At 34.9% G+C, this 15,745-nt stretch overlaps 1 protein-coding gene across 1 annotated transcript in view; it reads left to right on the top strand.

Annotated features, from left to right (window-relative positions):
* The window catches only part of DPYD (dihydropyrimidine dehydrogenase), an 806,753-nt gene that overhangs the window by 245,687 nt on the left and 545,321 nt on the right, over positions 1 to 15,745 (top strand). Inside the window, exon 8 of the mRNA XM_029948659.1 lies at positions 10,452 to 10,539. Within this exon, the coding sequence (XP_029804519.1) occupies positions 10,452 to 10,539 (88 nt within the window). The remainder of the gene's footprint in view (positions 1 to 10,451; positions 10,540 to 15,745) is intronic.

A 15,745-nucleotide genomic window follows, 5' to 3' on the forward strand; every position in this document is an offset into this window, starting at 1 on the left:
TTTTATTTTTCATTGTTTTGTGAAGTAAATGTTATTCTTTTAAAGATGGTCAAAAGTAACATAGTTCTACTCTCAGAGTTTGGCTTTAGAGGTTTCTGTTCTTTTCTATTGATTAGGAGTTTTATACTCTGACTCTTCACTTGAACATATTGCTGTTTTTTGTTTCAAAGTGTTAATTTTACCTAATAGATATATACAATATATTAACCAAGTATTGAAATTTACATAATACATTCTGTAAATGAGTGCAAAAGATATTATGAAAAGTGAGTAGCAAACTACTCATAGCTCTTGCATTTAGAAATAAAATAATCAAAAGGGGAAATACTTAAAACAATATTTTGTGATTTTACACTTTATTTGGCAGGAAGCATTTATACATCATTACAGAACAAGAAATCTTATAGGAAGTATACATAACAGGTTTGCACACTTCATGAAAGCTCAGCGTCCAAAGATAGTGGTCAAAAGAGACCATTTAAAGATGATTATTTGTTTCTTTTAACCATATTCTGAACAGTCCTTTAAATGTCTTTCATTCTGAGTACAGGTTCTTAGCCAAATCTCATTAAATAAGGAAAATATTATTTATTGGGACTTCCAACTACTGTATTAGATGTAAACTAATATATTAAGTGTTAGTAGCAATTGAAGATGAATCAGTAATATATTAGATGTTAGTACCAGTTGAAGATGAATCAGAAATTAATTTAAAGCACTTCTAAATTTACCTTATAAGTAATTGCGAAATTACATTCAGTGTTTGCAGTCTCAGATATATTGCATAAATTAGAGCATACCCATTACTCTCATTAGAAACCCATCAAGGACATAGTAGCATATACTGTATTCAGCAGTATTCACATAGTTAATGTACTGAGTGCCAGAAAAATATACATTTTGCTATCGTCATGCCACTTTCTACTTTTATAGTCAGATAACTTTGACAAAGTCAATGAATATACCTAGATTTGGTCAATATCTATTCAAAGATAAAAGCATGTACTACCATTTATGTAAAATAGAAACTTATCATCCTATATATACAGAGAATATTTCTGGAAAGATAGAAGAATCTGGTAGAATAAGGTTGCTTTGGGAAGGTATGGGAAGTATTTATTACCATTTTGTACTTTTGAATTTTAAACTCTCTCAATTTATTATACTACCAATAAAAAATTAGAACCTAAATTAAAGAAGAGGTGAATACTGTCTTATCCACCTCTCTGGTTGTTTTAAAATGAGACATTTCAAATATTCAAACTAGCTTTGTAAAAAATAAATTGCATATATAATTCTGAGGAGAGATAGCAATAAGATTCTTTTTCAGCTTTCAGGACTTATATCCACTGATAGGCTACTTGCAGCTTTTCTGGCTTATCAACTTTAGTCATAAGAGGATACATTTTTTTAAAGAGTGCTCTACACTTATTACCTCTTTTTTCACCTCACCAGATTCTTATTAACCTGACTTCTGTTTGTACTTCTCAACCAACATTTTGTGTTTTAAAGTCAACAATAATTTCCTAGCAATGAAACGAATTTTGCTCGAAGTTCCTACGGTTTGACTGCTATGCAGCATATGACACATTCTCATGTATGTGTGTGTGTGTCTATATGTATGATATGTATGTATGTGTATGTATTTATCACTTTTCATGGTCTAATGTTATCTTGGTTATTATTCAATATCTCTCTTTCTTTTTTCAAAAAATTTTTAATGTTTTTTTATTTTTGAGAGAGAGAGACAGAGCATGAGTGGAGGAGGGGCAGAGAGAGAGGGAGACACAGAATCTGAAGCAGGCTCCAGGCTCTGAGCTGTCAGCACAGAGCCCGACATGAGGCCAAACCCATGAACTGAGAGATCATGACCTGAGCCAAAGTCAGACGCCCAACTTACTGAGCCACTCAGGCGCCCTCTTTTTCTTTTCTAATACATTTGTTTTAGTTATTCAACAAATAATTATTGAGAAGTTACTTTTGCTAAATAGCATGACAAGGACTAGTCTAGAACCATCCTTTCAAATTCCACTTCTATATTCTTAGTGGTTTAATGAATACATCTATCATCCAAATAGCATAAACTCATCATACCCAAAACCAAGTTTAATTAGTCCTACTCCCAGCTATGTTCTTAGTTAAATTTCCTGTTGAATAATTTTGGTATATTTTATAATTAATAGCTTGATAGATTGGTTAATTTTATTTTATTTTTTAATTTTTTATGTTTTTATTTATTATTGAGACAAAAACAGAGCATGAGGGGGGAGGGGCAGAGAGAGAGGGGGAAACAGAATCTGAAACAGGCTCAAGGCTCTGAGCTGTCAGCACAGAGCGTGATGCAGGGCTCGATCCCGTGAACCATGAGATCATGACCTCAGCTGAAGTCGGCTGCTTAACCAACTGAGCCACGCAGGTGCCCCAGATTGGTAAATTCTAAATTAAAAAAATTTTAATTTAAAAAATTTCCAGTTAGACATTTTCACAGGAAAATAAAGAGACTTTTTGTCTGCCCTCTATTTACACATTATATATTTTTTTCTAACACTGTTTCATTGGCTGAAATCTCTAGTATGTTATTAAAAGAGTGATGATACATGACATTGTTTTTTATCTTTGAGATAACATTTTTAATCACAGTGATCACATTTTATTTTTCTAGACTTAAAATATTAAAAATTAATTAATTAATTAATTAAGATAAGCCAATAAGTATTTTAATTAAAGTAAACAAGAAAAACCTGAAACAATCAGAGAAACTTTCCAGGACCTTGCATTTTTAAAAAAAATATTTTTTATTTATTTTTGAGAGACAGAGGGAGACACCACGAGCAGGGGAGGGTCAGAGAGAGAGAGGGAGACACAGAATCCGAGGCAGGCTCCAGGCTCTGAGCTAGCTGTCAGCACAGAGCCGGACTCGGCCTGCGAACCCTGAGATCATGACCTGAGCTGAAGCCGGAAGCCAGAGCTTAACAGACTGAGCCACCCAGGCACCCCACATTTTTTTAAACCAATCACGTTTTGCCCAGGTGCAGAAGATGCCCCACCCACTCTCAGCTAGGCAGCGTCTCAGAGCCTGGAAACCGGAAGCTCCCAAAGGTGGGTAGAGTAAACCGGAAGCTAGAGGAGTTAGAGGCGGTCAGCTGAGGTAATTCAGAGCAATCTCCAGTTTGCAGGCAAGCTCTTTAGAAGCAGCTGTAGTCTTTTCATTCAGGGTCCATTTAAGGGTTTCTGCATTTCTGGCTACCTGACCTACCCCTTCTTCCCTCTGGTTGCCTGGGGGTTGACTTCCCTGGAAGTCTTGTCACTCGCTTTGGTGGTGTCTGGAATCTTCCACCCACCCGACCAGGGAGAGGCCTTTCCCCTCGGACCTAGTGGTCTTTGCTTGTGCTTCATCTGGCTTTTCCTGAAGCGGCATCCAGACTGCCGGTTAGTAATGTGAGTCTTGTCTGTTCATTGTAGAGACACGTGGGAGCAGCCTCTACGTGTGCTTTCGGTTTTGTTTGTTTTAAATACAGTTTTTTGTCAAGTTCGTTTCCATATTAATACCCAGTGCTCATCCCAACAAGTCCCCTCCTTCATGCCCATCACCCATTTTCTCTTCTCAGTATTTAAGAGTCTCTTGTGGTTTGTCTCAATCCCTCTCCTTAACTATTTTTTTTCCCCTTTCCTTTCCCTAGGGTCCTCTGTTCAGTTTCTTCTGTTCCACGTATGAGTGAAAATATATGGTATCTGTCTTTCTTTGCCTGACCTATTTCACTTAGCATAATACCTCAGGTTCCATCCACATTGCTACAAATATCATTCTTTCTCACTGTCACGTAGTATTCCATTGTATAGATAAACCACATCTTCTTGATCCATTCCTCAGTTGATGGAGATTTAGGCTCTTTCCATGATTTGGCTATTGTTGAAAGTGCTGCTATGAACATTGGGGTACATGTGCCCCTATGCCTCAGCGCTTCTGTATCCCTTGGGTAAATTCCTAGCATTGCTATTGCTGGGTCATAGGGGAGTTCTATTGTTAATTTTTTGAGGAACTTCCACACTGTTCTCCAGAGCGACTGCACCAGTTTACATCCTACCAACAGTGTAAGAGGGTGCCCATTTCTTTACGTCCACTCAAAATGGATGAAAGATCTGAATGTGAGACAGGAAACTATCAAAACTGTAGAGGAGAAAGCAGGAAACAACCTCCTTGACCTTAGCCACAGCAATTTCTTACTCAGCATATTTCCAAAGGCAATGGAATCAAAAGCAAAAATAAACTATTGGGAACACATCAAGATAAAAAGCTTCTGCATTGCAAAGGAAATAACAAAACTAATAGGGAACCAGCAGAACGGGAAAAGATAGTTGCAAATGACTTATCAGATAAAGAGTATTATTTTTTATTTTATTGGGGAAGGGGTGTTAAATTTTTTAAATGCTCTTTTAAAAAACTTATGCTCAGTTAACATATTGAATTATATAAACCTTTGTAAATATGGATGATATCCAGTTTTGCATTGTTTTATTATGTCTGTACATCTATATTTGCTGTTAGTTTTTTTTTAAGATTTCCTTTTTCCTGCATTTATTTATGTAATCAATCAGGAAATACAGCAGGGAATAGTCAAATACCATTGCTTTCCTTGCAAAGTTTCAAATCTACTGAAAGCCTGTTTCTGTTTTGCTTTACTTGTGTTTGTAATCTTTGTGAGTTTTTGGCAATAGAGTTATGGTAGCCTTATAAAAACAAATTTCCTAGCATTTCATTATTTTCTTGTTGGGAAGAATATTGTCTTGAGACAACTATTTTACTGAATTTTTAAATTTTGTCATTCTGACGTCAGAACCTTTTTATGAGAGATAGAACTGTAATAGTTATCAGTCTTTTTATCTATTTCATTCTCTTGTCAATTTGGCCAATAGATATTTTCCCAGAAAAATTTATTCCAGTGAGACTTTTAAATTAATTACCACAGACTTAAACATAATATCCCCTATGCAATAAAAATATCTCATCTATACCTGGGATTATACATTATATTTTCTTAACTTTTTTATTACTAAAAGTGGATAGTGGTTTCTTCTGTTAATATATTTATGCTCTACAAGAACCAGATCTTAATTTTATATTGTTTTCTCTAATTGCTTTCTTCTTCCTTTATATTCTTTATTCTTTCTTCATACTATTGTTATTTATTATTCTTCATTAATGTCTTGAGTTGTATGCTTACTTTTCATTTTTTAGGATGAATACTGAAACCATCTTAAATTCTTAATTTCTCTTTGAATAAACTTTTGTCAGAATCTATATGTATTCAATAGTATTATTATGTTATTTTTTTCTTCAGTAATTATAGTATTGATTTGTTTTTTCCTTTTACATAGAATTGGTTAAGGTAATATTTTTTTGTTCATATATTCTTGTAATAGAATTCAAATTTTTCTTTTTCACTTATCAGCAGGATTTACAATTCTTAATTTCTTAAATCTCTTCAGTCAATTTCACATCAAAGGGTCATTCCACTATAATACAATTATTCATTCTTTAGAAGAAGTAACCCTTCAGGGGTGTCTGGGTAGGTCAGTTGGTTAAGCTTCAGACTTTGGCTCAGATAATGATCTCACAGTTCGAGCCCTGAGTCAGGCTTTGTGCTGACAACTTGGAGCCTGGAGCCTGCCTCAGATTTTGTGCATCTGTCTCTCTCTACTCCTCCCCTGCTTCTGCTCTGTGTGTGTGTGTGTCTCTCTTTCTCTCTGAAAAATAAATAAATATTTAAAAAAAATAAAAACAGAAGACGTAGCCTTTTATCTGTTATACTCTTATAAAATCTCTTTATTTTAAAATAAAAAATTTAACTGAGAACACATCCAATTATTTCTAATCCTGTGTAGACTATAACAAAGTCTTATGATATTAGAGTCAATGTCACTAACTTTTTAAATACTCTTTGTTTTGCAGTTGAGATTAGGTGGATATAAATATTTTTGTTTCAGCCTTATAATATTTCTAATGACTTTATTTTTAAAGGCTAAAAATATTGGGGTGCCTGAGTAGCCCAATTGGTTAATTGTCCAGCTTCCGGCTTTGGCTCAGGTCATGATCTCATGGTTTGTGGGTTCAAGCCCCATGTCAGGCTTTGTGCTGACAGCTAGCTCAGAGCCTGGAGCCTGCTTCAGATTCTGTGTCTCCTTCTCTCTCTGACCCTCCCCTACTCGTGCTGTCTCTCTGTCTCTCAAAATAAATAAAAAACATTAAAAAAATTTAAAAATATATAAATCTGAATAAAAATCATATTTTTCTAAGTATCTGTATATTTGCTATTTCTCAAAATATTTTAATAAAATTCTATATTGATTAAACTTAACTTGTAATTAATAGGCATGTCTTCTGCTTCATAACTTTCATGTTAAAATACCTGAAATCTCATTCTTGATAGCCTCTCTATATCATCTACTTTTTTTATAGTTACTTGAAGCATTTCCATTATTATAGAATGTTATTGGAAAACTAATATATAAAGAATATATAAAATATATTTATATATATTAAAATATAAAAGTTTGAAGAAAGAGTTCCACTCTAGAAAAAAGTTGTAAACCTATTAACATTACAAATACTATTATACATATATGAAGATGTATTATAGATGTAAAGAAAGTTCCATAGTCCCAGAGGTGGTACTAGATGGAACTTTGGCTCATGGCTTATTACATTTAGCACATATATTGGAATAATGATAATTCTTATGCTGAGCTTGAAGTGTAGTAAGTTTTTTTCTGAATTTAGCTAAGAAGCTTGAGTACTGAGTCCTATATTAGTAAAGCCACTAGAGGAAGGTACAATATATGTTGTAATCCATATTTAAGAAAATCAAAATGAGAAAAAAATATTATACAGAAGTACAGAGGACTAAAGGAACAAAAACTTAAAATGCTCACCATGTGATTTTTGTTCTACCTCCTATCTATTTAACAAATAATGTTAGGATTTCATAGTTTATCAACCACAGGAAAGTTTTTAATGTTTGTAGTTGTCTCATAATAACTAGTTTTAGTTATGTATTACACATCTCAGCCCAAGTTCCCAATGCATGATGTACACAAATTTTGACCTTTTTTTGTTCAAAGAGTCCTTTTCCTTGTTCTTTCTCACTGAGGGTTAGTTATTGATTGAATAACAAATGTTTGGGAGCCTAAGGCTTTTAGAAAATGGAAATTTGACTGGAGTTTTCAGCACAACGAGAAGAGTCCCGGTGCTGGCGCCCCACTCAGCATTGCTATTGCCCTCTGTCTCAGCGCCATCATGGAGCTACTTTCTAATGATGGCTATTATCCATCTTTCTCACGATGTCAGTCTACAGTGTACTAAAGTCTTCCTGGTCCCAGTCCTAGGATATTAATACCAAGAGTCAAGCTACTTGTCTTTCTAGCTTTCAATACACAAATGTATAATTTAATTTCTCTTTTCTTCCCCAGTTGTATACACTGCCTGCTAAGGTGGAAACAGACCGTAGAAATATGAAATGTTTATACATCTTTCCTGTACATATAAACTCAGACATGTTCACTTTACTAGAGTGGAAGGATTGGGATGTCTTTATTATCATTTAATAAATTACATAGTGCCACTACTAAACTAAATTGCTGTGCACATACACACACCACCTCAGGAGGGATGGAGATCTTGAATCTTTTTTCTGAGGCAGTGGATAAACTAAAGTTAAAGTCACATATTCTGAGGATCTTTTCCACAAATTAACCCATTGGCAGGGCATCCCACTGTTCAACTTTGGAAATTGTATTCTTATTCCATTTGCTAAAACTCAATTTAGAATGTTTGGACCTATAGATTTCTTTTTTGTTTAGCTTTTATTATATATTGGTATTAAGGTTATGTATTTCATAAAATAAACTAGTAGAACTTTATGATCAGAAATAGTTTAATAAAATAAAAATATATTCTTTAAAAATTAGTATAAATTAAAATTGAGAATTCTCACTATTAGATACATTTAGTAGTATCTAATTCTACTAATTCTAATGCCAATTAACACTATTAGACACCATAAGACATCTTTAATAGTATATGTTTTCTTGATGTTTTACTTTGTTTTATCATATTTGATATGTTCCAGAGTTCTGAATGTTAGTTATTAATCTCACTTTGGTTTTTCTCTGCTGAGAAACTTTCAGTTATTCTATCTCCCAGTATAAAATAGAATTAGTATTTTAGGAAAACAAAAATGGTCCTTTATGATGCAATCCCAGACATCTTCTCCCCCAACATTTTTTTTTTTTTTTTCTTTACTCTTCGTATTCCAGAAACACTACATTTTCAGGAGGTCTTCACATGCAATGTATGTTCTGTGCCTTTGAAGATGGTGCCAGATCTGCCCTTCATTCTCCTTTTACTTCAGAAGCATCAGAGCATAACTGTTACTCATGCTGGCTCTGCAGTCAGACTACAGATGCAACTTTGATAAAGATTGTCTAAGCCCTCTTACTCCTTAGTTTCATCATCTATACAATGAGGATACTGATCCCACTTCATAGGGCTACCTATCAGGATTAAATGAGTCCATATATGCAGTGTTTAGAAGAGAGCCTAGCTCTTAGTTAAGTACTCTGTGCAGGTTATTTTCAAGTACTGTTTTATACATAAAATGTGTTCTTCCTCCATGACTCGGTTTAGAGGCTATCCTCAGAACCCAAAGAAGCCTACCAGGAATTGTGCTTCCATCTCTGTGGTGGTAAATGAAAGCAAAATTGCAGCAAAATATTTTATTTTAGGGAGGATATACTGCCACATACCTGACAAGACCTCTAAACTTCACTTAAGTGGCTAGTCCTTGATCTTCTGAGGGTTCATTGTCACTGGAGTGCGTGTGTCTTAACAAAGTCTTCAGCATACTAGCCACCTCTTGCTCATGCTGTCCAATCTGCATGGTGTTCTCAATGTAATGGACCCTGTGATGTTCTGTGGGGTGGCCAGGTAGTTTCAGATTACATATATTATTACAGGAGAGAGTCAACATATTCCTGAGGCAAAACTGTAAATGAACATTTTTATCTTTCCTTTGGGATGTGAACTCTTTCTGATTCCTTTTTCTCAGAAGCAGGATGGAAAACTATACCACATGCAGGGTATCTGTGGCCTTGTTTATCTGCAGTAGCAATAATACCACATCTGTCACAGGGACTGTAATCAGGGGTACTCTTTGGTTGAGCCTGCAGTACTTTACAGTTATTCTCTAGGAATCTTCTGGTCTCAGCAGGGGCCAGACTGGTGAATTACACAGAAATGAAACATGGACCACCACAATCTGTCCATCCTGCCCACTCCCAGGATATGGTAGTGTGTTTGATTTACTCTCTCGACTGAGGTTTCAGAAGTTCTCTGGCCTTCCCAATTATTATAGCTCTTACTTCACAGACCAGTGTCCCAATGTGGGGATTACTTCAACTAACAAGTATAGCAGTTTTGCTTATGCAGTTGAAGACTAGGGAAATAATCGCTTCCTGGGGCTGTTATCTCAGTGGTCTGACCGTGAGCCAGAATTTTACCAGGTTCCATCTTTTACCTTGTCCCTGTCGTCCCTACTCTTGCATCCCTAGGTAGCTATGTCAGTGAAGAATCTGTGTCCAATGTCCTTGAAATGTGTGATTATTCCTCTTTCCCCAATGTATAGTCACTTGGGTGAATGGTCATAGTACCCTTTAGAGAGGGACTAAGGGAATCATCACAGTATTAATTGGAAGAGATGTTACAGGGTCCTTCTTCCTAGGGACTTGGCCACTGTCTGCAGTTAGTAGGTTCCAGATTTGAAAACTGGCTCACGACTGGGAACTTTACAGATTATTGTGACTTATAATAGGGATGACCATCCTCTGCCTCCCAACTTTATTCACCTTCCCTGAACAATGTCCCCAATCAAAATTCTATCTATTATTTTAAAAAGCCCTATTAAAATTCTGCTACCTCTATTCTCATCCTGTGAACTTAGCCAGAATGAATGCTCCATCCTCTGAATTCCTGTAAACATGTGCTGATCAAACTCTGTTCTGTATTATATTTATATATGTATATCTTCTGCCCAGATCCTGATTATTATTGAAGCCGAAACTGTGTTCATTTATCATTTTATTGTTTAAAGTGTCCAACATAGTACCTCGAACATATTAATTAAGCTATGAAAGTTTACTAATGTGACTTTAAATACACTAGTGTTTCTGCTGCTACTTCATTGAAAGGCTTTTGCATTTAGTCCTTTTAAATAAGACATCTTAGTGTTCTATTTATATACTGTTTTGTATATGTAAGCCTATATACTAAGACAAAAATATGTCCACATGTATGTGGAATTTTATATATATTGAGTTTCTGTTCTTTTTGATGTTAAAGTTACGGTTTTAATTAATCGAATGCCAAAACATTATTATTGAAATGTTGTTTCTTATAGATAATTTGTGGCAAAAGCCTGTCCGTGAACGAAATCACTCTTAGTACTTTGAAAAAAGAAGGGTACAAAGCTGCTTTCATTGGAATAGGTGAGTAGCTTGCTTTTAAATATTTTTCTTTGTAATTTTTTTAAAAAATTCTTGACAATGTCCAGAATAACTGCCTGCAGACATTTCTACAATAGAAGTTATATCTGTTCAGAGAGCAGACAGGAATGAGTGGCTGAAGAAAGTTTTCTATTTATAACTAACTGTGTTGTCTCACCTTCATTATGGATAGACTTTTGGCGAGATCATTTTTAAATTTCCTGTTTCTCTCCCTATGTCATCATCACCAGTGAACATCTCTAAGACACAAAATGTGTTTCAATCATGGCATGGAAGCTCAGAATTTGGGTTAAAAGATGTCTAGATGCTGTGGATTTCTTCTTATGACAAAACAAATTGGCTAAATAGATAATAAAGGACAGAATTGGCTCAGGTTTTATTTGTTCTATTCATTTTTTTTGGAAAAATTTCCTGAAGATGTTTCATATTTAGCTGAAGTTTAAAGATGTTTACTTATACATCGGGAAGTCACATGGACAATGTACAGCTGCTGAGGGACTTCATGTGTATCAAGATTGTATAATTCTGCCTACGTATTCCATGGAGAATGTTTATTAACATTTTTTTCATACACTTATTGTTTTACTGAGAGACCAGAGAGAGCAAAGAGTTGATTTAATTTAGTTTTTGTCTCATAAACTGTGTTCATTCTCTCCTATGATCATACTGGGCATAGCTATGGCATAGAAACTGAGTAAGAACATTCTCCTGTCTTTCAGTTTGTCTTCCCTGCAGTTCACAGTCCTTAAATGTGAATCGCTGTGTAACAAATCTACATGAGATGAAAACTGTTCTACTTCTTTAAGTGATCACACATGGGATTACTTTTGTTTTGGAGCTGTCCTTATTCATAGTGTTTCTAGAGTGAAATTATCAGGAATGCTTCTCAGACTACTACGGTTTTCTTATCAGGAAGCCATGTATTCTCTTTGGTAATTGCTACCAAGTTTAAGAACATCTTTGTCCCTCCATTTATTTAGACGGAAACCTATGGAGAGGAAAATAAATTTTCACTATTGCTTCTAGCTTCTAAAGGAAGGAGAAAAGGTCTGAATTTTCTTACCTTTCCTTTTGAGAGGCACTAAACCAACTTTGGTTTTACTTACATTACATTTGTATGTTAAATTAACATACAAGAAATAATATAAAGAAATAAGTCAAGCGTTTATGAAGTACACTCTAATAGCAACAATTTGGATCAACAAGTTGTTGTTACTTTCAACAAGTACAGGCTCAAAGATGCTTGCTGAAATATAAATGGAAAATTTAATGAGGCAATAGGTATGAAATATTGGTGATGTTTTCAAATAGTTATTTGAAATTCATCATCATGGTTCCTATGGCAGTGGTACATAAAAGATGGGTTTCCCATTAATGGAATAGTGTGTGCTATTGCAGTTTTGTATATTTCTATGAATGTTGTCTACAAAGAATTTCTGTATTGGAGAGAGAGGGGCCAGTACATTGAAATATCTCCAAATTAATTGTGTAATAAGCAAATTATAACAAAAATTTGGAAAAATTAAATAATCACTCTGAGTAGTTTAGCCAGAGTAATATCTTCCATCTGTTAGAATCAATAATGCTTTAGTTTTTGTTTTAAAATTTCGTTCCTGGAGCTTGAACCAATGAGCTGTGAGATTGTGACCTGAGCTGAAGTCAGCCGCTTAACTGACTGAGTCACCCAGGCGCCCCACCTATGGATAATTTTTTTAATGCACCAAAACCATCTTTTAGGAAATAAATGATGATGGGGGAAAAAATAAAATAAAATAAAATAAAATTTCGTTCCATTAAATCTTCCTACATATGTTATTTGATAATGCCACATCCGTTCACAATACTCCATTTCACTCTGTACTGAGGTGTGAATACTGCATTTAAAATGTGGAGCCCTTTCATATTTATGTTGCTGTGCATTTTCATGCTGGGAAGTGAATCTTTTGACATTTTGGTGTAGTGATGTGTAGAATGCAGTTATGTTCTATTTCAGTATTTTATATGAAATATATACAAGAAAGGTTCATCTTGTCAAAAAAAAAAAAAGCTTCTGTTAATAGACGACAAGTAGCATTACCTCCAGGAATTGTTTATTTGACACTCCTGATTGCCGAGTTGGGAAGTCATGACCTTTCTCTTACCATATAGCTGCCTGTTACTTGGACAGCCTCACATCCTTACATGCTTTTGTTCATTAACTGTGCTTCTATATTGTAATTAAACTTCACTCACTCACTTTATCTTTTCCCATTCAGTTTGGAGAAGTCGATTTTGGAAAAGGACTTCTATGTTATTTAGAATATAGGTTTGGCCGCTTTAAGAAAGGAAAATGAGACCTAAATTAGATATATGTTTATCCTCTTTCATCTAACAGTGTGAACCATCCTCCACGCTTGACTTCCATCTTTGGTCAAGGTATACACTCCGCCCACGTTGCTGCTCACAAAAATGGGAAGTAAGAAAGGGAACTCCTTTCCTTTTAAGTTTATGACCCAGCGGTTGCACATAGCACTTTCGTTTTTACCTCGCTGTCCACAACCTGGTCACGTAAACATGCTTAATAGCAGAGGATGCTGGGAAATATAGCCTCTAGCTGGGCAGACATAAGCCCCCATTAGATTTCTATTACTACAGACAAAGGGGGTGATAAATGTATAGAGAGAAAAGAACTAATGGTCTCTCGGCCATAGGTGTGCTTTATCATTGATATTTGACACATGGATTCCTTATTGAGAGAGATTAGTAAGCAGTGAATAGCAAAGCATTCACTCTTTGAACTTAATGCTTTTATATTGGTTACATAGATCACTTAATGAAAATGGAGTATATTCTCTTTCTATAGTTGGGAATACTGTTTATAGGTCTTCTCCATTTATAAGTACTATCCATTCTATATTAGTTTGTCTAAAAGAAAAAAAAGTCTTACTTTGTGTTAACTATGACTTAACAGGACAGCTTAGTAAATCCATTGCATTAACAAAAGTATGTTTTCATGTTTCCTGATTTTTAACAATATGTAAGATATTGCTTTTGAAAAGTTGCTCACTTTTAGGTTTTTTCCTAACTAATGCTAACAGAGTCCATTAAAGAAAACATCACAGTGAATGTACATCATTGTGAGACTTCTATCTTTTTACTCATGGCAGATTTAGTTTCTTCTAAGTGAAATAAAGATAAGTGATATAAAGCTCTGTGTCTTTTTCTAGCTGTATTGAGTTATTTTGAGACAATTGGGATTTTTTAAAGACTCTAAAATTTTGAGGTTTTTTTTTAATAAAAGCACTTGCAGAGTGTGTTACTGTCAGTGTTCAGAAATAGAGTTAGAACATCCACTGTGCAAGGCTTTTTCAAAGTATTGCATGGTTCTCTTTGGTTGGTATTAAAATCAATATAATGGATTACAACCATCATTTCTTTTTTTATTTTACAAAATTGAACACAAAAGAATAGAAAACATCAAATATGTTGCTCATGGTTAGGGTAAATGTTATTTTGTGAAAAATGTTTTCAGTTTTGTGTGTATTTGTTTTTGGTTTGGATACTGGCACATGCACCCTGCATATTATTAAAAATTCAAGCAGGAAAGTTATAAGAGATTTGAAAAAAACAATACTATCATATAATTTGAGGAGTGAGATGTGGTCAGAGTGGGCTGGACCTGAGCATAGTTTTTTATTGTTGTTGTTTTTTAAGTTCTTTGGGTGATTATATTCTAGAGCCAGGATTAAAAACAACTGTTCCAGATGTCGGAGGAGTTGAACCTTATCTTTTGCTTCAGAAGAGCCCATTTGCTTTCCCTTTTCCAGTAATTTGCCTCTGGTAGTCTCACAAAACATAACAGTGGTAAAAAGATTAAACAAACATGTAAAGGAAAGAACATCCGCTAAGGCACCCTCAAATATATGGGTAAACTTTGTATATTCTTACGATGAAGATTTTTTTCTCCCTGAATTTTTGTTTTTAATACTTGGGAGAGAGAAAGGATTACAGAGGAAATAGCAGTAAAATCCATTATTGCAGTCATAATAGACACAAAAGGAGCAGGAACTGCAGGAAGATATTATAGAGATAAATAGTCACCATCTCACCACCAGATGCTTAATTTGTATCTACCTCAAAGATTTCTCTTGAACTCACTTCTGACTATACCGTTCCCTGCCATTAACGATACCGGACCTCTGCTGTAGCGTTCAAACCAGTTTCTCCAGGCATCATTATCTCCACAACAGAAATAGTGATCTTTCTAAGATTAGATCTCATGATGCTGTTTCCTCATTAAACTCTCTCTCTTTTGCCATAGCTCCCTATATCCTTCAGGATAGAGGAAAAACTCCTTAAAATAAGACTTTCAAGGCTCTTTATGATTTGATCAACAGTTTGTCTCCAGTCACTTTATTCCTTAAGTTGTGTGTTACACCCATTTTGAAATGTTTTCAGTTTTATCTCATCTAATTTTTTTTTTCCCTCAGTATTTGGACATGGTATTGCCTGGACCTACAACTGTCATTATTTTCATATTTAAGTTGGTAGCCTACATGTCCTTTTGTTCTGCTTCATGTAGTACTCTTCGAATGATCCACTCCCTACCTTCATTCTTTAGTCTGGGCAAATGAAGCTGCTTCCCTGCCCCCATCCTACACCATTGAGTTCTTGTTCCCTTTCTGGAAGTCCAGACTAGACTTTGTACTTTATTTTCGCACTTACTTCCCTGTATTATAATTGATGAGATGCATGTTTGTTTCAGCCACCAGAAGTCAAATTCTTGCAGTCTGGATATTCTGTCTGCCTTGTTCACAGATCTGCACTGCCTATACAGTGCCTGGTGCAAATTACGATCTCTATAAAATCAACTCTATTGATTTTTTTTCTTTCTTTCAATCTTTATTTTCCCCTTTTCATTTCCAGTATCAGGTAGGATTTAGATATAACAGGTGTTCTTTCTGCCATTCTAAATCTTTAATTCTTAGCCATTCCCTTTGCGTATTCCACTGTCTTATAGCCAAATGTCATCCAAACCAGAAGCAAGCAGCAATCAAGCATGTAAAAACAGAAGTTAAACAACAAGGTTCAGAACTGGAGAGCCAACTTTGAAGTTTAAGACTATCACTTTAGGGGTCCTGGGTGGCTCAGTAGGCTGAGCATCCAACTTTGGCTCAGGTCATGATCTTGCAGTCTGAGTTTGAGCCCT

This window comes from Suricata suricatta, chromosome 8 (genome assembly GCF_006229205.1).
Source record: "Suricata suricatta isolate VVHF042 chromosome 8, meerkat_22Aug2017_6uvM2_HiC, whole genome shotgun sequence".
Taxonomy (NCBI): Eukaryota; Metazoa; Chordata; class Mammalia; order Carnivora; family Herpestidae; genus Suricata; species Suricata suricatta.